This window comes from Phlebotomus papatasi, chromosome 3, assembly GCF_024763615.1.
Source record: "Phlebotomus papatasi isolate M1 chromosome 3, Ppap_2.1, whole genome shotgun sequence".
Classification (NCBI taxonomy): domain Eukaryota; kingdom Metazoa; phylum Arthropoda; class Insecta; order Diptera; family Psychodidae; genus Phlebotomus; species Phlebotomus papatasi.
In genome coordinates, this window is record NC_077224.1 from 37,795,314 (window position 1) to 37,818,170 (window position 22,857).

The window sequence follows — 22,857 nt, forward strand, 5'->3', positions numbered from 1 at the left end:
ATACTTCCCATGGTCAGTCGGGATAACCTCACTTTCGAACAATAAAAAAGAAAAAAGAACTGTCAAGTGAAAAAAGTGCATCTCAGTGGAAAATATTGAGATAAACGGACAGTGACGACTAATTTTATTAATGGTGAATGGATCCCAGCAAAATAACAAGTTTGGCAAAGCTCCTGCGCGACAATGGGAACAAAATCATCACTGGAGAAGCCAAGCTAACGCTTTCAGGTGAGAAATCAAAATTTGGTTCCGCCCTTGGGCTGTCTCCGTCTTACCCAGACTTCCTTGTTTTTCTAGCTTCCCTCATCCGCGCCCTCAATGACTCATTCAGCCTGATAGTGGACGAGAATGCAGACAAATGCTCTCCACACACTTTCTACGTCTGCAAGCCCAACTACTCCAAATCTGACGTCTTCCGAGACTTGCAGTTTATCTTTGATTTTGTCCAGAAAACCATCCATCTGAGTGTCAATCAGTTGCACGGAGATGATCAGACGGATGATATTGTGGACCTGACAAATTTCCGTGCACTAGAGAAGCTGGAAATCAACAAGGTTAGTCTGAGGAAATTTCGCGGGATTCAGAGATTGAGGGCTCAACTCCAGGAGATTGTTTGTGTGAAGTGTCTGTGTTCGATCCGGGAAGTGATACGCGATTGCGGAGGAGACAGTTGCAATGGGTTTGTGTGGAATGAGTTGAAAAGTGCCAATTTCTCCGGGAATATCCTGAAATCCCTAGACAGATCCCTGGAACTAACACCATGGCTGCAAAATCTCACTCTCAGTCACAATCAATTGGAGAAAATCCCTGAAATCCGACTCCTTCCCAATCTCAAAATCCTCGATGTCAGCTACAACCTCCTGTCAGCCATGCCTGAGTTCCATCCCGAAGCCTCCAGGCGTCTACAAATCCTCAATATGAGCAACAATCTCTTGGAAAATGTCACAGGAGTCTCGTGCTTAGATGGCCTCTATGAATTGGATGTGGGTGGAAATTTTCTAATTGACCATTCAAGCCTTCTGCCACTCTGCACTCTGGCTGCTCTGAGATATCTCAATCTCAGAGGAAATCCCCTGGCTTTTCACCCGAAGCATCGTGAGGCCACTTCGAGGTATCTCCATGGGAATACAGCTTCTATCAAATTTGTCCTGGACAGCAGTCATCTCAATAAGTACGAGAAGGGCCTCACGGGCGCTTACAGCAGTTACCATCCCATCCTTATGAGATCAGCCGTGCCAGAGAGCTCCTGGACCATTCAATCCAGACGGAATCCCAATGAGGGCTCCTCCGTGGCCACAAGTCTCGGCTCAACCAGCAGCTTCCAGATCACAGTTGATGTGCCCCTGGACAGATCCATTGCAGAGTCCACGAGCAGTCACAGAAAACTGAGAGTCAGAAATGCACAAATATCAGACAATCCTGAACCCAAAAGCAATATTGCTGACATCGAGGCCACAATTGGTGAGTAATTTATGACCAAATCCTTTAGAAAATTTATTTTAGAATCTCTGGCTAAATAGTTTTACTTGAAACTATTTATTGGTCCTATAAAGCATATGCTTCATGCATATTTTCGAATTAACTCTTTCCGGATCGCAGCATATGCTGCAAGCCAATTTCACAATTTTTTAATCAAAAATATCTAAGCTCAGGAATTAATTGAGGTCCTACAAAAATATCTCACATTTGGACATTCTTATAGTTTGTAATCATCCACAAGAATCTGATTTTTATCAGTTCTGAATAATTAAAAACATTGTTTTTCATAGAATATTCATATGCTGCTTTGGGTACTCAGAGTCCCAAAAGAGACGAAAGAGTTAATAATAATTTTTTTGCGGCATCACCGATGATAAAATGAACTTTGAATATTCTTAAAAATTTTTCACTCTAAAATAATATTTTCATCGCATTTATAATGAAAGAAATCGACGAATAAAATAGCAGGATTAATTTATCAAAGGCTTTCCAAATTTATGATTTATTTTGTGAAAAGTAAAATTGATAAAAAAGACGGTTAATAAAACTCGGGAATACAATAATTTATCTCAATAAAAAACTAATAATGCTAAAAATCAAATGATAAGGTGATTAGAAAAATATTAAGGTATAATTCTCGCGATGATCTAAGACATTTATCATAAAAAAGGTATAAAACTTCTTATCACAACAATCTTTAACTCTTTCCGGACCGCAGTATATGCTGCAAGCCAATTTCACAATTTTTAATCAAAAATATTTAAGCTCAAGAATTAATTGAGATCCTACAAAAAATATCTTACATTTGGACATCCTTATAGTTTGTAATCATCCACAAGAATAGGATTTTTATCAGTTCTGAATAATTAAAAAATATTGTTTTTCATAGAAAATGCATATGCTTCTTTGGGTACTACAGTCCCAAAAGAGACGAAAGAGTTAAACTTATCTCAAAGAAATGGGTGCAGGTTAAAATCATGAAAGCCAAAATCCTAAGGAGTCAAATTTCCAAATAGCCAAAATTATAAATAGACCAAAATCCGGAATTAATCAAAATCTCAAATGGATGGAAATCTTGAATAGCCAAAATTCCGAATAGGCCAAAATCCAGAAAGGGTTGTAATTTCGAAAAGCCAAAATCCTTAACGCCAAAATCCCGAAAGACTAAATTCTGAATGGTTCACAATCCCGAATAGCCAATATTCCGAATAGCTAAAATATCGAATAGGTCGAAATCTTGTATAGTCAAAATCCTGAAAGTGTCAAAATCCCGAAGATCCAAAATCTCGAAAAGCCGAAATTCCAAATAAGGCCAAAATCTCGAATGAGTTTTAATCCCGAATAGCCAAATTTTTGAAGGAGCCAAAATCCCCAACGCCAAATTCCCGAAAGACTAGATTCTGAATGGTTCATAATCCCGAATATCCAAAATCCCAAAAAGCCAAAATTCCGAGTGGGTCATAATCCCGGAAAGCCAAAATCTCGAATAGCCAAAACATCGAAAAGCCGAAATTCTGAATTAGGCCAAAATCTCGAATGGGTTGTAATCCCGAAAAGCTAAATTCTTGAAAGAGCCAAAATCCCAACGCCAAACTTCTGAAAGACTAAATTCTGACTGGTTCAAAATCCCGAAAAGTCAAAATTCCGAATGAGTCGTAATACCGAAAAGCCAAAATAATGAAAAACTGAAATTTCGAATGGCCAAAATAACAAAAAGTTGAATGAATTCCGAATAAGGCCAAAATCTCGAATGGGTTGGAATCCCGAAAAGCCAAATTCTTTAAAGCCAAAATCAACAACGCTAAAATTCCGAAAGACTAAATTCTGTATGGTTCAAAAATCCAAAAAGCCAAAATTACGAATGGGTTGTAAGCCAGAAAACCCAAAATCCCGTATGCTCCAAAATCTCGAATGGATGATATCTTGAATAGCCAAAATCCCGAAAAGTCAAAATTCCGAATGGGTAAAATCCCGAAAAGCCGAAATCTCGAATAGCCAAAATATCGAAAAGCTGAAATTTCATATTAGGACAAAATTTCGAATGGGTTGTAATCCCGAAAAGCCAAATTTTTGAGCCAAAATTCCGAAAGAATAAATTCTGAATGGTTCATAATCCCGAAAAGCCGAAATCTCGAATAGCCAATATATCGAAAAGTTGAAATTCCGAATATGGCCAAAATATCGAATGGGTTAGAATCCCGAAAAAGCAAATTCTTGAAAGAGCCAAAATCCCCAATGCTAAAATTCCGAAAGACTTAATTCTGAATGGTTCATATTCATAATCCCGAAACGAAAAACCAAAATTCCGAATGGGTCGTAATCCCGAATAGCCAAAATACCGAAAAGCCGAAATCTCGAATAGCCAAAATCGAAAAGCCAAAATTCCGAATAGGCCAAAATCTCGAATGGGTTGTAATCCCGAATAGACAAATCCTTGAAAGAACCACAATCCCCAACGCAAAACTCCCGAAAGACTAAATTCTGTATGGTTCAAAATCCCAAAAAGCCAAAATTCCGATTGGATCGTAATCCCGAAAACCCAAAATTCCGAATGCGCCAAAATCTCGAATGGGTGAAATCTTGAACAGAAGAAATCCCAAATGTGTCAAAATCCCGAAAACCTAAAATCCCGAATGGAACAAAATCTCGAATGGGTCGTAAACCTCAAAAGTCAAAATCTCGCAAGGGAAAAAATCCAGAAGGCCAAAATTCAAAAAGAAGTAAAATCCTAAATTCTTAAAAGTGTTATGGCTACGCCTACGATTGTATTGTCAAAGGGAATTTTTCTGTGTTTTAGGAAATCATTCCACACATTGTCCTCCGTATAATTGCAGAATTTTGCTTTTTGGGATTTTGGCTTTCGGGATTTGGGTTCTTTCGGGATATCAATACATTTGGGAATTTTGCTTTCAAGACTGGCCGGAACCGGTTGAAATACTCTGTCATATTAATTTTATAGCTTTGACGACCTAAGTCCCGTTTAAATGGGTTTATTTTGAAATACACTCCATTTTTGTGGTTTGTTTCTCAGGTAAAATCTCCTAGCCGTCTGTTATAATATCTCCTTCAATATGTCTCGGCTAAAATAGAATAAATATTTTTGAAACTTGTGAAAAATTCAAATTGAATTTCAAATTTTCGAATTAAATTTTTACGCAAGGCTGTAAAAATGTATGAAAACACCACCCTAAGAAAAGTTAGTTGATATGAGACACCTTCGGATTATTCACACGATTCACACACTCCAGCAGTATAGCCCGATTAACATAATTTCAGAGAAGATATACTTCGAAAAGTGGGCAAAAATGAGTTTATTTAAAAAATCCTATGGTTGAAATCGATATAAAGCATAAGTACTGCATTCAATTTTCTCTGTCTTACCAAGTTTTCGTCACTATTTTTTTAGTTTATATTTTTGTTAATAAAATACTCCTGTATATTTTACAACGTTTTTTAATGAAAATAGAAAGTCTGCTGACTAAGTTCCTATTTTAGCCGAGACACACTAGAGGGGATTTTAACAAACAAAAGGGATATTTTATTGGAATGGTACGGTTAGTTAGTTATATTTGATGAAGATTTAAAACACGGATTATGACCTACGTTTGGACTTATTCACTTTTGACTTCACACGACGGGGATAAACATCTCCAAAACATCGTCGTGTGAAGTAAAAAGTGAATAAATCTAAACACAGGTCATAATCCGGGATATTTTATATCAGAAACGAACCACAAGGGGAAATTTCCTTTAGATGCACATTAAATTGGAGTGTATTTCGAAATATTTTCACTTAGAAGGGCCTGAAGATTTTAGTTTAGGCTATTAATAAAACTTTTTTAAGCTTTTTTCATTAATGTGAAAAGGAGACTATTTCGTTCAAAATTCAAAGATCTTCAACTTCAGGTGTTCAAATGATTCTGGAACTATAATCCTGCAGAGGGGAATATTTTGGTATTTCATGAGGAATAGTGCTTAACCCTCTAACGGTGTTTTCTTTAATATGCAAAAAAAGTTCTAAAACAATGTTTTCTAGGATAATTATGATCCAATAAAGTCGAAAATCCCATCCATTCTTCATTATCTCTTTTAGTTTAGGCGCTAGATGAGAAAATATAAAAAAAAATTTGAAACTTTTTTTTTGCTTCTAAAATTCACATTTTTAGTTTTTTCAATTTTTTTAAATAAAATATACAAAGTAGAATGACATATCTTTCAGTAAAAAATAAATTTATTTTAGTCAGATAACTTTAAATCGGTATTTTTATGGAAATTGGAAAGGAGTTTTTTTGCACAAATATTTTTTGTTGCTTTTTCTCTGTCACACAAAACTGGGAATAGCAACAAAACGAAGAGTCAAAATGAGTTCAAACTTTCAAGAGATGTTTATAAGACTATTACCGAGGACACTATAGCACTTTTAAATAAATAAAACCTTTATTGTCGCTATAAATGTGATTTTTGTGAAGACCGCCTTGGGGCGGTCTTACCCGTTAGAGGGTTAAAATATTGAAGATCCAGGATAAAAAGGGATTATTTATGATTTATTTATTTAATTCTCCAAAGTCCTAAATATAAAAATATTGATACAGACCAAACGATTGATGATAGCCAATAGGGTTTACAGAGAACCCCCATGAAGTTTTCTAAATTGCTGAAAACTAAATGTTTCCATTGCATCCTAAGTCCTTAAAAAACTTTTTTCTGAAGACTAGTTTCTTCTCATTTCCTTTGGCAGAAGGCCGAAATAAAGAACATTTGAAGACAAAAGAGCAAATTGAGAACTTGAGGAAGCAATTTGGAGATTCATGGCTTCATCGGGAAGGGGCTGATCTTGTAAAAAGTGTCATTGGTGGTTTTCCTGAAGATAGTCGTGCCCCTGAGAGTATATTGGAGAAAAATGCTCTTGTGGCTGAGTTATATTCTGAGCCATTGATTGCTGAACCAAGATTGGAGGTCAAAGAAGAAACGGCCAAGCAATCTACACCTAAAGATGAGAGTATTCTTTCTCGTCAGAGTCCTTCGGAATCGCCTATTCAGGTATTATTCGTGAGAAAAGGTTTAGACATTTTTTTGGGGGATTTTTAAGTGAATTTATTTGTAGAAAATGGAAAATGCTGAAGACAGCTCGACAAGAGATTCAGACAATCTTGAGACAATTTACAAATCAGCCAAAAGCAATCCCGGAATTGAGATTACAAGTGATTTTGCGTCTATGACTGAAGAAGAATCCGATCCTGAAGATAATGAAGTGGCCTACTTTGTCACTCGAGTGTCCAATGATCAGGAAGTTCTGCTGATTGTCTCGGATTTGAGCATCAAGGAAAAGAATCGGAAAACAAAACAGTTAGTTTGACTTTTTTTTTTAAATAAGTTGTTGAACAGTTTTTCAAGAATATTTTTCCAGGACTCTCTTCCGGTGGAGCTTAAAATCCGTGGAGAGTTGTGAGAGGACACGATCTGATGTCCTAAGGATAAATTTCAATACAATTAAAAAAGATCGCAAAGAGAGAAACTACAGAATGCCTCTGGATTCATGTCAGAAGCTCGAAGGCTATCTCAGAGACATCCTGGCCAGTAGACCACTCTCTGAAATGAATCAAATTGTGTACAAATGTGCCAATTGTACAACACAATTCTGCCAGGAAACTGGAATTCTTCAGAACATTAAACGTGGTAATAACATTGTTCTCTGTTCTAAAAATCTCAATTTCAGCTGCAAAAATGCTGCCTATTTCAGATATTTTCTGTCCAGAGTGCAAAAGTGAATTTGTGATTGAGATGCACGAGTCCCCACCTCAGAAAGAGCCTTCACTGGATTCTCAGGCAACTCCTGTCCAAGTGGCTAGTTCTGCAGAAGCTGCAACAGATCAAAATAGCAGCATTGGTGAGCTAACTATTTTCATTCTTTTTTTTTAATTTTAACATTTTGCATGTTTTAGTTGGGATTAATAGGATTAAAAATAGAAATTTTAGTTTTTGAAATTTATTGTCTTGTGAATTTGTATGTAACAGAGTTGGCAAAATTCTAGATAAAAGATCAATTTTTTTAAGTGCGGAAATTGACACCATAAAATAGTTTAATTCTACATAGAGTCTACGATAATTTTTTAAATTTTAATAATTTCGCATATAGTAAAATATAGCTTACTCAATTTTTTTGTGATGGTCTGATTCTTTATCGATACAAATAGAAACACTTTATTTGGTTGAAACTTTATACCATTCAAATTTATATCTTACAGAATAATTTTACTGATTTTTTTAGAGTCTGATGAATCATTCTTCAAAAAGATAAACTTCATGGATGCACCCTAATTAGCTACCCTTACTATAGCCAATTTCTGGCCTTTAACTTTGAGTTGTTAAAAGCCGGAACCCAGGTTCGGTTAAAAGTCAAAAATCTATTTAAAAAAAGAAAATTGTAATATTATTTGTGTCAATCAGACGCTCATCGTAAAACAAGTATTGAGAAATCGTGGACGTAAGGTCTTTAAAATATTGAGCCGTAAAAAGAGTCTGTACAAAATTAGACCGTAAAAAATTACAACACCCATTTTTAACTGTGTAATGTGATGGATAATCCTACCACTTAAGCCGCGAGACGGCTTATCTTAAATCAAACATAACGTATTTAACGTATTTTCGTCTAGATGTCTTCTACAGATCTAATGTAATTTATAAGATGACTTAGAATCTTGGAAACGTCCTTAATAGAGTGTTTTTTTTTTCGAAAATGTGATTCTGCGGGCGTGACATTGCCATTTCGACTCACGTGACAATGTTAGATGCCTATTTGACATCTCTGGAACTTCAATTAAAAATGAATGAAACTGACTTGATGAACAAATATCTATCTATCCAAGGCGGACCAGAGACGGAAAAGCTCGGTGGAAAACGTAAGGTGGAAATTAAAAGAAGAGATAAAATTCTGAATAGTTGCAATTGATAGTGAATCAACATATTTCTTCCACTTTTAAAACATTTATTCGCCATTGTTGATCGCTCTGTTCCTTATTTGAAGTCACTTCCTGACAACTAACCAGAATTTTTTACTGGATCGAAGATCAGGGGTAACACGATCTTATCTTATTTTCGATACTATCGACAGTCGATTCTGAAATATTTAAACAATAGCTGTACTTCCTGTGACTAATATAGATATTTATTAACAGCCACTTTCAAGAATGTCAGAATGAATTCCTCGACAATGCGCAAAAAGTCGACATTCACTTAATGTAACAGATTTAGATTTATCGATAGTATTGATTCGATAGTGTCGAAAAGTTATTATTCCACCCCAGGACAATTTGGGAGGGTTCATCCATTTTGATTTGAAATCGAGCATATTAGCCCTATATCAATTTTAAACCAATTTAAAGTAGGAACAAATAGGGAAATCGGGCCAAAACATAACTTTACCGATGTGTTGACGTGAGAACGATAATATCCGTTTCTCCAAGTAACCTTTCAGGTAAAGATTTGACGTGTTGTTCAAAAGTAACAAAATGTTGCGTTTTTTTGCCCACGTCTGCTTATCCCTTGCCAAATCATAACCTGCCTCGCCAATTTCTGAGTCGACACGAATTTATTCTAGACTAGGACCTTACCACGCCCATTCGCAATAAAACTTTTGACAGGGAAGTTGCTGAAAGTCCGTTTCCACATAGGTTTCATCGTCTATTACAATGATTACAATACATTTATTGAATTTCGTCTAAATTAAATTCGTACAGAAGTCTTTCTAGTCTTTGGTTACAAAATACTACTTCAAGTGTCGGTTTGAATGTTTACTACACAGTAAAGCCAAAAATAGACACAGGGATGGGCTCAGGGATCAGCCCAAAATTTGGGGAGTCAGACTGAGCTTCTAAATTCATGAGGTCAAGTGAAATTTACGAGGATTAGCAGCAAAAATATAAAACTTCATTTTTAGTGATCCCACTGGTAGAAATTCCCACTAGGGTCTTCGAGGGGCATCCAGATTTAGCCAGGTTTTAATTTCTTACCTATTTTTTTCAAATTTTTCAAATATCAAATTCCTCTAAAATTATTACTCATACCAAATGTATATAAGCTGCATCAAGGTAGTAAATCAAAGCATCCAAAACTTATTGTATTTTGATCTATTTGTTATGCCTATTATTCAAAATGACCGTCTTTCATTTCGTATTAATTCACGGGCAAAGCTGGGGCGCTTTGCCATTTTTTTTTCCCAGTTTTTTGTTTTAAATCTTGTTTGCCGATATTTAACAATTTTGTGGTTTTGAAAGTATTACAAGAAGTCGTACTTAAAAAAAAGGCAGATAATTACAATTTTAGATTTTACTTAAAAAATTTTATAGAGTGGTCAATTTCTGCAATTTGTAGTTATACAACTACAGGGGGCCCCGGGATTTTGCATATTTTCGGGACCGAAGAAAACCGCGCGAAATGATTTAATTTAATAAGTTACAAAACCGTTGTATGTACAAAAACGATATGAATTTTCGGGCTATTTCCAGAGCTTTCTCTCCATAAAAAAATAGGTTTTTCAAATTTTTACCGTCATAAAAATTTGCATACATTAGGGATATTTCAGAAATGATTTTCCAAATTAGCTATGGTAGGCAAACATGCATAAGAGTGTTTGCATAATCCAATTATATGCATAATTCTGGGATCCCGTTTTTTTTTGTAGTAATACAGTAAAGCATGTTCTTTTTACAATATACAATACAAAAACCGTTCAAATTCTGTTTTTTTAATCTCTTATCATAATCTATAAAAAAAATCTATTTCGATACTTTCAACTCTGATACATGACCAAACTCTTCTCCTAACATAAATACTCACACTATTTTCTCTTTTATGTGTATTTAAAAAAAAATTGTGGAGGAACTAAAACAGAATAATGTTATGCTTGATAGCACTGGCGAAGGATCTAAGGAGATCACCACTTAACACCAAATTAAGTAAGAATTATTCCATTGACTAAAACAGAAAGTATAAAATTTGAAGATTAATCTTGGGTGTTGGTTTTTGCATGATTCTTCTATGTGTTTTATGGGTTTTGTGTCACATATTTTGAGGGACATTTTGGAAATTGCGTCTGACCGTTGGATTGTGACATTTTTGGCAGGATCAGCAGGATCCATAAATGAGTCGTCTTCATGCTCAAAGATCTCCAATAATGGATCTTTCGATTCGAATCAAAGTGTTGCTGGGAGTTCAACGTCTGAACGTGATCGGGATCCAGATGTTCATCTCTCGTCCAGATTCAATGCTGAGAGTGATGTGGAGATTCTCAGCAATCCCAGTCAGAGTAGCATTGAAGTGTTGGACAGTAGCAAAAATTCCAGTCGAAAGCATTCTGAGGAGAGGAAGATTTCCCATGTGCCCAGCCTGGAGACAATTACTGATCACAACAGCTTTAAAGGGGAAACGGTTGTTGAGGCTGGAATTGCTTTGGGGGCAGAAGAGAAGCCTCGGGGGCATCTGGCCGAGAAGAAAGATCTAATAAGGCAGACATTTCTCAATTTGACTGAGAGTAGTTCGTCAGGATCAATCACAGACAGCATATGCACGGCTTATGAGCATAGTCAGGAAGCTGAAGAGCATAAGCATCTCTCACCTGTGGAAGTCATCTCAGAGGAGAACAACAGGACCCAAACATCCATCTTTGGTGAGTTTTTTCTGTGTGTTTTCTTCCAGGAAATTAGGGACGGTAGTGAATGAAGAAATCCTTCTCCAATTTTCATCTTTGCAGATTTTCTCACATCTTTCGCAACGACAAATAAGATTGACGGCATTGTGATGCCAATTACTGATCCTTTCAAGTTCACTTTTGATGATTTTGGCAATGTTGACCATCGGATTCAGGTTTATCTGTATCAACATATTTTCATGGAGAATTCAGAGAAGTTGCTGTGGGTTGTGCGTTGTCGCTTCTGGGATGAGAGGGCATCCACAGAATGGGCTGATGGGATTGTTGTCATGTCCACAGTCAGATTCTACACATTTCTCATCACAGCGGAGGAAAAGTAAGTCGAAATTTTCTGATATTTATTTTAAATATTGTTCTAGGGGAGACCGGGGAGATTTGGGACACTTTTTCACGTTTTGAGTTTGAGACACTATTCCAAAAAACCACGATAGTGTATTACAATTTTATGCGGTATATAGGATACTTATGGGTATTGACTTTATAAAAAGTACTCGATAGAACTTGGAAAACAAATTAGTTTTCTTGGAGAAGATAAAACATTTAACTTGATGCTTTGTCCCAAAGCTCCCCGATATCGGGCAATATGGGACGCATTTTTTTCTCGCATAATTTGCATTATTGGAGCACATTAATTAATTTTAAATACTAGATTAAAAATATTTCTGATAGAAATAAAAATGTTTCATCTTTTTTTTTCATACTTAGAAATTAATATTAATTTTAGTTGTACAGTAGAGTCATTTATTGTCAATCAATTATTTAAAGTATTTTCTTCTTATTTTCCATCTACATTACTTTGCTTTTTCTTATTCTAAAAAGGCACACGACATTAGCATTTAAAGGCTGCTGCAGGGTGATATTTGCAAATTTTTGCCACCCACAAAAATTGTGTCATCTGAACCAAAATGTATTAACAGAAATATTAAGCCTAATTAACTTTCTATGTGTCACAATGGAAGATTTATTTGTAAAATGATTTTTACTATGAAAAATCACATGATTTGTGGAACATTAAAATTACAGTTTAGAGCTCATTTTCATTTTTTTTTATCTAGCATCTAGGAAATAGGAGCTAGGCTCTCCATTTTTTGATGATTTGTGAGGATGATGGATAGCTACCTAATAGTTAATAGAATATAATTTATGCTTTTGAGAACAACGAAAAAATCGCAACATTTGAAGGCTGCTGCATTTAAAGGCAGACGACTTTCCCCTACCTATTTTTTCCTTATTTCTTTGAATTAGCTCACGCCTTGCCTTTTCTGGAGAACTTGTAAAAATTGTAGAGGATATTGTTCGAGATATTCTCGAATACACAATAAAACTGAGTATATTCATTTTTTTTAGTCAAGATACATCTTAATATTGCCTACGATTGAGTAGTGGTTAAATCCCATTTATTTAAAAAAAAAAAATAATGAAAAAATCGCCTTGTCCCACACTACCCCTGTCGCAAATCTCCGCGGTCTCCCCTACACTCGGACTCGTTCCGGAATTATGCACTTCTTTGGGAACGAAGAAAACTACCCGAAAGTGGTTTTATGAACCCTGAAAATTAGCATACGCTCAGGAGATTTCTTTTGATTAAATTACAGAAACGTAATAATATTAACTGTTTATTAGAAATGATTTCCAAATTTTAATTTACCTCTGAAACACATTGCATACATTTAGGGGTATTTCAAAAATTATTTCAGAAATTAATTCCCAATGGTAGGCAAATTACACAATTCTATCTGCATAATTCCAGGACCCCCGTTAAATATTTTACTGCTCGAACTCAAAGAGCGAGCAGTTATATAATCGACTTTTTTTCAACTTCTCACTGTTCTGGAGCTTAAACGGTAAGAGATATCAACTTCCGGTCTTCGAAGACCCCTCCTCAAAAGACATTATCTCGTATCCAACCTCTTTACTTCCTCCCCCCTCCCCTTTCGTACGTTCCCTATCTTACCTATTTGGATTTTTTGGAAAAGTACTGCAATTTCGAACTCGGCTGCTTCGGTCTTCATCGGTAATGAACCGGTTAAGTACCGATTTTTGAATAATTTTGCATCCCCAATAATTAATATTCCTTAAAAATAATGTTTTTCGATTTTTCTCAAAATTAGCCCAAGCTTTTTCAATGATTTTTGGATATGTTTTAGAGCTGGTCCAGGCGAATATTTCGCCCAAACATACCTATAACCGTAAAATTCGCCATTTTGAATTATTGAAGGTCAAAGGTCAAATACTTTGGAAGGCTCATTTTTCTTTTTGGTTAAATTTGGGTTGTTTAGAAAAGTATTGAAATTTCGAACCCGGCTGAATCGGTAATGAATCGGTTAAGTACCGATTTTTTGATTTTCAAATGCTTTTGTAATTGATTTATGAATAAATTTAATCTCTAGTAGATCAGTGATTCCAAAAGATTATGCAAAAAGCTAATTCACGGTGAGCTCTATCTCGTAAGTTCGAACATTCCGCAAAGCTGGGACGCTTTGCCATCTCGTCGGTTGCGGCTACCTCTGTCGTATCTGAATTTGTTTTGTATCTGCATTCGGAGCAACTACAATACAGACGTCCCCTCTTGCGTGAAATGCTGACACAAAAGAAATGTAGATACGACAGAGGTTGTAGTGCCGTGGTTTTTTAGGAAATTGAAAATTTTTCTCCAAGTACACGTCCACCTCAGGAAATCCTCCAGTCGGATCGGTCCAGCAGATAGTGAATAATAAAATGTATTGGCACCAATAGTATTTATTTCACTTCTTGAATTACAACCAGTGCTCTCAAAAGAAGTCACTGGCAACTGAACAATTATACTAATTTCGGCAGCCCTTTTATACCATAATCTCAGCTATATAAGACACTGTTCTCCAATCATTGAACCCTATTTTTCTTACTGTTGTTTGCGATATGCCCTTTTTTATTTTACTATTGGTTGTGTGCTATTTTTGGCTCCATTTTTTGTACTGCACCTGCACCCACGAAATGTGGACATCTCATAAATTATGATCGTAAATTATCTCTGCGCGATGGTCTCTTATTTTTTTTGTCATTCTCCAAGTGAGAATTCCTCCATCGAACTCTTTTTATTTCTCTTTGGGTTTGATCTTCGTCAACTCCCATAAATTATCTTCGCAGAGTGATCCATAGAATATGGATCATTACAAATCATCTTAAATTCCACCAAATAATTTTACAGAGTGATCCATGAGATTTGGATCACTACAAGGTAGCCGCAACCGACGATCTCTTTTTGATCAAAAGCAAAAGAAAGAACATAGGCCAGAGGTTTGGTGCTTCATTTATCCTTTTTTTTTAAATTAAAATTTTCACCAAAAATATCTTGCACAATATTAAGGCGTTATAGTGTTATTCTAATGAAAAATTAATATTTTTTTGCCCTTTACTGTTCTCAAAAGCTCCTGCATTATCGATATTTTCCTAGTGTTGGTTCGTGTCACACCTGTTTCGTGGTTTTAGAACACGACAAGGACTTGAGACAGGAATAGTCGAGACAAGAACTATCACAATGAAGAGTCGATAATGTAGAAGTACACGGTAAAAACTTTTGGACACTGACCAAAATATTGGAACAAGTTTTCCTTGGAACAAATTTTTTTGGAATAAATTTGTACCTAGAGAAGATATTTGTTTGTTCCAAAAAGTTTTCTTTACAGTTTCGTTACAAAATACAGTTACAATTTTGTTAGAGTTTTCTTTTGGAACCGTTTTGATACAGTGGAATGTCTACAAATTTGAGTTGATTTCGTTTTATACAAATTTGTTCCCGATATTTTGAACAGAATTTGTTGCATTCGGCTGCTTTGTTCCCACTGTCAGGAACAAATTGATACATATTTTTATAACAATTTTACTCCTGTAAAATATTTCTGTAAAATATTTGTTCAAAAAATTTTCGGTGTCCGTGGACGAGGTAATTTTTGGAACGAAATTGTTACTCATATGGAGAATCTTTTTGTTCCCATTGTCAGGAACATATTCGTGTAAAAGATTTCGTCTTACAGTTAAGCCCTATACTTCAGTCGAGATGGATTTCGGTGGCGAAAGTTCATAAGTAACATCAAATAAGAATTAACTTAAGAGTGTTTTATACAGACGCGTTCATGGCGAAATGATATGCGAGTTCTGGCAGCAGGAGGGGAACGGAATCTCGAATTAAAAAAGTGAAACCATGTAGCACAAAAATTGCTATAGATTTGGCGTCCTCCTCGCTTCGTTGGTGACAGGTTGAGTGTGAAAGGAGGGATACAATTTTATACTAGACGACATATTTTTTGGAACAAATTCGTTACAAATATTGGGTATCTTTTTGTTTCTCCTAGAAGGTAGAAGTTTATTCCAAAAATTTACGGTGTCCGTGGACGAGCTACTTCTTGGAACAAATTCGTTACTAATATTGATTATCTTTTTGAGTCTCGTAAAATGAACAAAATTGTGCCAAAAATTATGGTGTCCGTGGACGAGCTAATTTTTGGAACAAATATGTGCCAAATTTTTTTTTACCGTGTGGCTAAGAAATGAGCTAACTTTGCAAACCAAGAGAAACTTCGCTTCGCTTGAAGGTTCACTGTGTGCGAACCATGCCTACTTTCCCCTAGTTTGTAATTATTCACAATAATTGAATTTTTATCGGTTCTAAATACTTGAGAAAAAAATTTCACAGAGTATCTATATATATTTGGGTATTTACGGCCCCAAAAAATGCAAAAAAGTTCCACTTTTAGTATACTTTTAGTTCACATAAAAAATTATCTTTAATTCAAAAACTTTTCAGAACATCACAATTTTGGCTAACCAACACCAGAGGGAGTTGGATTAAATAGAAAACGACTTACCTCAAATTTTCCTGTTTTATTTACAGCGATGATCCCTCCAAGTGGCTCAAGAAAAATGCTCATGTGCCCGTTGAGGAGATGAAGTCTATCAGAAGTCTTCCCTGGAGCGTTGGAGTGACTTTTAGTACTCGCAATTTGTCCAATGTGCATATTCTGCTGCGGGATTCACGTCGAACGCAGTCCTTCTTCAAATTCCTTCAGACTGCCAGCAATTGTCGTCCCGTGGGATGCTCAGTTGTGGCTGAGAACAGGGAAGACTTGTTGCAGAGCTATCAGAATGAATCTATTCGTACTTTTGCAATCTTTGAGGCATGTGAGAGGCGCGTGGATGAGACAAAGACGATGATGACACTGGGAGGTCTTCTGATCACTGAGAAGACTTTTCATTTGACATCAGCGGGACACAAGTGGATGACAGAAAAGGGGGATTCGGCTGTGGGAGTGATTCATACGCAACTTCTCCAGGATATGGTGGAACTGGAGCCAAAGGGAGAGATGGAATTCATCCTGAATTTTCTGGATGAACGCGAAAATAAGTGTGAGCAATGGTTCCTGCGATTTGCCACTCCGGCCGTCGTTCAGGATGTTCTGGAAGCCATCCGGGAGCCCTGGGAGAGACTCTTCGAAGTGCCTCTCGTGTGACATTCGTAGCATCATTTAATTCATTTTAACACACACAAAATATATATTTTCTGTTATTTCATACACTGTCTTTTTTTCTTTGTTTTTCTTGTTTCTACTAAACTACAGAGATCTTCAAGGTTTTATTGCAAATCTATATATTTCGGGGGATATTGGTGAGAAGGTAAAAGGACATTACATTATTTTTTCTGTGGACACTGGAAGATTTTCTCTAGCTGGGATAGTCCTAAGGACTTGTACTACGACTAGAATTCTTTGGTAACATGGTCAGATTTGATATGAATTTTCATAATTTTTAGCTGGAAAGCCGTTTTGTCTTTTATTTGATGGCCATTTGCTCGGAGATCCAGTCGAGATTCTCGTAGAAACGAGGATCACTCACTCGCAGGGACGCTCTTTTGCAGGAATAGTAGTAAAATGGGGAAACTGCAGGAAGAAATGACAAAAAAATCATTTGAATGTCATACGAAAAAGGAATTTTAAAAAAATTGAATGTTTTTTTTTACAAAAAAGGATTGAAAAAAAAAAACAAAAAGGTGGTTTTTCACAAAGCCTTCTTTATTATTCTCTTAACCTGCCTCATTTTCAGTATTTATCTCTTGTATAATGTTGTTGACTTTGGAGATAAATTTATGTTGCTTTTCCTGATTCCACAGGTTCATCTGACTGGCCAGGTATTCTGCGTAGGCAATACAAATATTTTTTGGTTTCCTCGCATCTAAGAAACGATTCATAAAATTGGATATCATCTCTTCTGATTCAGATGTACCTTTTTTGCGTCTTTTGGACCCTGGTTCAGTATTTTCCAAGGGATCCATGGTTTCATTCTTATCCTCCGCCCTTGAAGAGGAAAATGAAGTTTCTGGCAAGGAGTCATTAGTCTCTCTTTTGAATCTCAATCGAGGTTCCTGAGTTGGAATGTAGACAGAAGCCACTGATGCTGACGAACCTGACGAATGTTTGATTCCTGCCTTAATTTGTGATCTAGGAACGGAGGATTTATCGTCATTTCCCACAATCATTGGTCGCACCAGAGCCTTTTCTGCCACATTGAAGACTTCCTCGAAGTAAGACTTATCATTAACTTGCACAGAAAGACTTCCAACAATTGCTTGATGCTGTTCATCCATTCCCAAGTGAACAAATGCCAAACAATCAAAGAACTCCCAACGTCTAGTACTGTTCCAGTGTCTTCCTGTATTCTCATTGAGTTTTATCTTCTCCCTGATGTACTTCTCCCTCAGTGCTTGCCAGACTTTTGAGACATCTGAACCACTTCTATTGATTTCTTTCCCAATACTTATGAACACATTGATCCGAGTGGAATTGTTATCGTAGTTTGGATCATTCTTGTCCCAGAGACAGGGATTTGCATACACTTTGCGAATTATCTCCAGTAGTTGGAGATTTGTGCAGGAATTCATAGTTATTTCACGAAAAGATTCAAACAAAATACTGACATGTAAACAAAATTGACCAATAAACGATTAATATGGAATTCAAGTAGGGACTTCCCAAGAAAAGTCTAACGACCTTTCTGCATACCCTTCAAATCATCATTCTCGGTTTTTTTCTCGAGGGGCTACTCATTAGGAGAAATTGTGTTAATCTGAACGGAAACCTCGGGGAACCCACAGGGAAAACGAGGAACTCGTCATACATTTTCCAGAGAATTCGGGGAATCCAATCCACTTTTTCCAAAAAGTTCTCCGAAAATCATGCCCAAACGGCTAAATTTTTAGGATTTTTTAATGATAATTTCATAAAATTTAGTTTAAATATTGTAAACTCAGTCCCGGGATTATGCACATTTTCGGGACCGAAAAAACGCGCGAAATGGCATTATGCATCGAGAAAATTTGCATACCCGCTGGGGCTTTCTTTTGAATAAATCGACCATAGTACGAATTTCGCGAGGAGTTAAAGTAGTTCAAACAAAAAGATTCAATTGTTTAATAGAAATGCATTAACAAACAGTACTTTTTGGCCAGAGTTCTTCAATAAATGGTTAGAATATTTAAAAAAAAAAAAATACCTTAATAAAAGAAATTAAAGTTTTGTTCTGAAAAAGTAGCAAAATGTTTTCAAATTTTACGCGTCGCAACATAGTATACATTCAGGCATATTTCAAAAATGACTTCATAAATTAACTCCCAATGGTAGGCAAACTTGCATAATTGTATGTGCATAATTCCGTCAGGTGCATAATCCCGAAGGACTTAATGCCGGGACTGAGTGTACTCTTAAATGCTTAAGAATTTGAAATCAGTTAAAGATTTATTATGATGAAGATAAGAAAAGATTTTGCCAGGGGTCAATTCTCCATTTTGGATATTCCGATGCATCCAAGCCACCAATTGGGCCCCTTATGCTTCTCCACTCCTATTCTATCTTATCCCCCGATACGGGTAGCCGCTCTATGTCACAGCTCTGTGGGCAATCAGTGCCGTTACTATACCACAGCATCCCTTCTCGGTGTGTGTTTGGGATCAGTGACAGCGAATAATTGTATCGACAAGTACCCCTTTCATGTCGAAACTCGTTTTCGTACCAGCCTCTTCTATTGTTTGCGGTTCACTTTTTTGCCAATATGTACCATTGACATTACTATTCAGACATTCACTGGACGAATTCAAAGCCGATATGGCATGAGAAATCTTTTTCTGCTGCTGCTCCGCTTTGAACCCGAGACCTCGCAATCATAGAGCTACTACTTTATCCACTGACCCACTCTAGCTTTGGAATTTCCAAAATAAATTTCAATTTTTAATGCATTTTAAAGCTATTTATTTTATTTCCCTTCTATCCATTATAAAGGCTTTAGGATTCGATTGTCCCTCGGAATAACTTGTCGAGCATTCATATTTCCATCTAGCGGAACTATAGAACTTCGCCCGGAACGGGCTTTCAAAATTTGCAAGGAGCTTATTTTTATGAAAATTTTGAGATTGTAATGCCCAACGCACAATAACTTTTGTTTGTAAGCATGTTTTCAAAATTTTCTATCAGAGAGAGCGAGATGACTAGATCTAGATTTCATTCACTCTCACTGAAATGTCAAAAACATGTTTACAAAACAAAAGTGATTGTGCGTTGGGCATAACGCAAAATCAATAAATTTTTAGACAATAAAACTCAGTAAATTTCGATATTAGAAATATTTTTCAAAATTAGGTGAGATTCTTAACAATCTCACCTACTATAATCCTAACAAAATTTCATGTCCTCCGATCGCGCTCAAACTTGGCCAAAATGTGTTTCGCCACTTCTTGATCACGAATATATGGGGGGCTAAGTTACGTTCCCGGCCGGCCGGCCGGCCGGCCGCTCTTTGGAGCTTAATAGCTCCTAAACTAAAAAAGATATCGACTTGCGGTTTTCGGCAAAGGTTAAATATCGTATGAAAATTGCAACATGGTGCATTGACCCCCCACCCCTCCTTCCGCCATTTTGAAGACCCCCCTTTTTTTGTTTTCTCAATATCTCCGGCCCTATGGCATCGAGCGGGCTCAAATTTTAGTATGTTATAGCTGGGCCTTAGAGCTTTCCATCAATACCAAACTTAAGGCCCCCCGACCCCCCTGACACGAGCTATAAGGGTCCAAAAAAAAATTTTTTAAAATGGCCATAACTCCGGTTCTAATCATCAGAATTTAAAAAATGAGGGCTTTTTGGAAAGCTCTCGTGAAATGCCACTTCCACTTCTAACAACACAAGTTCATAAAACCACCGCTAGGGGCGCTATTATTAAAAAGAAAATTTTTAAATCTTAAAAGTTAAATAACTCAAAAATTCCTTATGCAATCGGGCTGAAATTTTAGTATGTTGTGGCCGTTGATTATACCTATCAAACAAAAAAAAACCTTAAGTCGATCCATAACCCCTGACCCGAGCTATAAGGGGTCAAAGTTCGAACATTGACCGGCCTCTATCTCCGGTTCTAATTAACATAGCGACCTAAATTTTACCTTTTTGGTTTCGTCTCGATGAGCACTTTTAGATGGAAGTTCAAAAAGTCACCACAGGTGGCGCTGTGATAGCATCAAAATTCATCGAAATTCAAAGACATTTTTCTCAAAAACGGCATTGTGCAAGTTAATGAAATTTTAGTATGTTGTAGTCCAGTCTAGGACGTTTCCAAAATGGTGCAATTGTGCGCTGTGGTTAAAACAGAACCGGAGATATGAGGGGTCAAAGTTCACAAAATTCAAAAAATCATATCTCCGGTTCTATGCGGCCGATTTTGATGAATGAGGGCTTATACGAAAGGTCTCACCAAATGCTACAACTTTCTAGAATATTTGAACTTCGTGGGACCAACACCAGGGGCGCTACAGTCGAAAAACCAATTTCAATATCACATAACCTCAATTATCTCCACTCTCGCTGAACCGATTTTGATGATTACTTTGACATAATTGTAGAGGACATTTGTCTCTACATTTCGTCCATACATCATTTTCTGCTCAGACTACGCTAACACTCCGATTTTGCCGTTTAAGTGTGAAAAAATTGATTTTTCCCATAATAACGCTTTGAAATCACTGAGATGCCAATTTGACTGCCTCTACTCCACCAAGACACTTAAAATAGGGTTTTAAATGGAAAGTCCCACAAAATACAACAATTCTTTGATATAGTTGAAGTTCAACAAATGACTACTTGGGGAACTCTGGATGAAAAAACGAGTTAAGAAACAAAAAACCTCGATTATCTTGGCTTCTGAGTAATCGTTGAGATCATGTTCTATGGGAAAATTATAGAGAACATTCTGGTCTACATTTCACCCATATATCACTTTTCTGTCAGTTCATCCAAATCCTTGATATTTTGGTTTAAATACAAAATTTGTATAATTTCACGAATTTTATTCAAGATAACTGAATGGCGTCTCCCAACTTCAGCTCTAAATCGAATTTGCATGCACTCCGAGTTAGCTCACGTTAAGAATCTCACCTACATAAGCCGGTTAGGATTATCTGTCCCTTTATTACTATAATTGCTTGGGCGATTTGCTGGGGCACAAAACAGGAGACTAACTAAAGCAAGTTGACCCCTTATCTTGTTCATTCCAGGAAGATTTGACCATTATTTATTTAGAACTACAGTGAGCCAAATTACAAAAAAAACACATTCTGAAAAAAATATAAAAGTTTCGATGCATATTAATGCTCAGATAAATATTAAAAAAAAACGTTTTTGTCTAGACTAGATTCTAGATATTAAATTGAGTTTATGTAATTATTTAGGCAAAATTCAAATTATGTTTTTTCATTTCTTGAAAATTTGTTTAAAATGAGTTGAACCATGAATAACTTACCTGAATAATAGAAAAGTAGTTTTATTTATTAAAGATTTTAATTAATAATATTTTAAATAAGTTCTTCATGGTAAACTAAAATTGTTTTTTTTTTAAATTAAGTTAGGGATGTTATCTAAGTTTGCAAAAAAAAGGGTGTCCGAAATTCCAAATATATTACTTTTTTTTGAATAAAATATACTCCATGGATTTTTCTGCTAGTGAAACTTTGCGGAAGATTTCTTTATAGGGATTTTCTATGCAAGGCCAAGGCAAGGATGAAAATATATTGAGGAGTTCTAAATAAAATACTTACAGAGGCGCTGGATGATATACAAAGCTGTGATAGTTTTTGGCCAGGGCAGGGAATAGAATGCAATCTGGGTGAGAAGACAGAGCAGGAAGTAGACGACAAGGATGCAAAAAACACTTCTAAACTTTGTGTAAAGCAGTTCACTCAGTCCAGCTTGATAAACATAAGTTGAATAGAGGCTGTAGAAGAGTGCACAGAAAGAAATCAACAGACACACATCCTGGGCCCTAGAAAACATCCGAAATATTAGTCTCCTTCAGAAATTTCAATTCCTAGAACAAGAAATACTCACACGTAGATGGAAATTAGATGGGATTTGTTGCCACGAGCCAGGAAGGAAAACGTATTAACGGACAAATCAAACAGTAGTAGTGCGATTTGAACGAACAAAAACGCAGAATACTTTCTCAGCGATAATTTGAACATTTTCAACGCACGTCTATTGTGATTTAATACAGGAAAATATCAGTTTTACTTTATTTTCTTCACAATGTTATTATTATCCTTCCATGTTTTTTTCCACCCCCACAGAAAATCCTTCTAAAAGAATCTTTGACTAACTTCAGACTGTTCT

At 36.1% G+C, this 22,857-nt stretch overlaps 2 protein-coding genes across 3 annotated transcripts; one reads left to right on the plus strand and one right to left on the minus strand.

The window, feature by feature from the left end:
* The first annotated feature begins 20 nt into the window (after positions 1–20).
* Positions 21–16,732, plus strand: LOC129805537 (serine/threonine-protein kinase 11-interacting protein). Of its 2 annotated transcripts, XM_055853517.1 has the most exons (10): positions 21–228; positions 298–1,461; positions 6,218–6,519; positions 6,584–6,825; positions 6,887–7,155; positions 7,220–7,366; positions 10,389–10,433; positions 10,601–11,143; positions 11,228–11,501; positions 16,056–16,732. In XM_055853517.1, the coding sequence occupies exons 1-10, from the start codon at positions 138–140 to the stop codon at positions 16,669–16,671; spliced, it is 3,693 nt and encodes a 1,230-aa protein (XP_055709492.1). In that variant the 5' UTR covers positions 21–137; the 3' UTR covers positions 16,672–16,732. The 2 variants fall into 2 exon arrangements, with proteins under 2 accessions (XP_055709492.1, XP_055709493.1); XM_055853518.1 differs by lacking the exon at positions 10,389–10,433.
* On the minus strand, positions 16,691–22,840 carry LOC129805567 (transmembrane protein 138). The gene is made up of 3 exons (XM_055853564.1): positions 22,576–22,840; positions 22,287–22,510; positions 16,691–17,097 (listed from the first exon to the last, which is right to left on the minus strand). Exons 1-3 carry the CDS (start codon positions 22,707–22,709, stop codon positions 16,991–16,993), a joined length of 465 nt encoding a protein of 154 aa, XP_055709539.1. The 5' UTR covers positions 22,710–22,840; the 3' UTR covers positions 16,691–16,990.
* Between the last annotated feature and the right edge of the window lie 17 nt (positions 22,841–22,857).

What these genes read in the sequence shown, in the direction of transcription:
- LOC129805567 (XM_055853564.1), bottom strand. Translation starts at nt 22,709, where the DNA reads ATGTTCAAATTATCGCTGAGAAAGTATTCTGCGTTTTTGTTCGTTCAA. An exon ending in CATCTAATTTCCATCTACGT is followed by an intron (nt 22,511 to 22,575) that starts GTGAGTATTTCT and finishes GATGTTTTCTAG; the next exon opens with GGCCCAGGATGTGTGTCTGT. An exon ending in GTATATCATCCAGCGCCTCT is followed by an intron (nt 17,098 to 22,286) that starts GTAAGTATTTTA and finishes TTCTTCCTGCAG; the next exon opens with TTTCCCCATTTTACTACTAT.
- LOC129805537 (XM_055853517.1), top strand. Translation starts at nt 138, where the DNA reads ATGGATCCCAGCAAAATAACAAGTTTGGCAAAGCTCCTGCGCGACAAT. An exon ending in AGCCAAGCTAACGCTTTCAG is followed by an intron (nt 229 to 297) that starts GTGAGAAATCAA and finishes TTGTTTTTCTAG; the next exon opens with CTTCCCTCATCCGCGCCCTC. An exon ending in AGATCAAAATAGCAGCATTG is followed by an intron (nt 7,367 to 10,388) that starts GTGAGCTAACTA and finishes TATGCTTGATAG; the next exon opens with CACTGGCGAAGGATCTAAGG.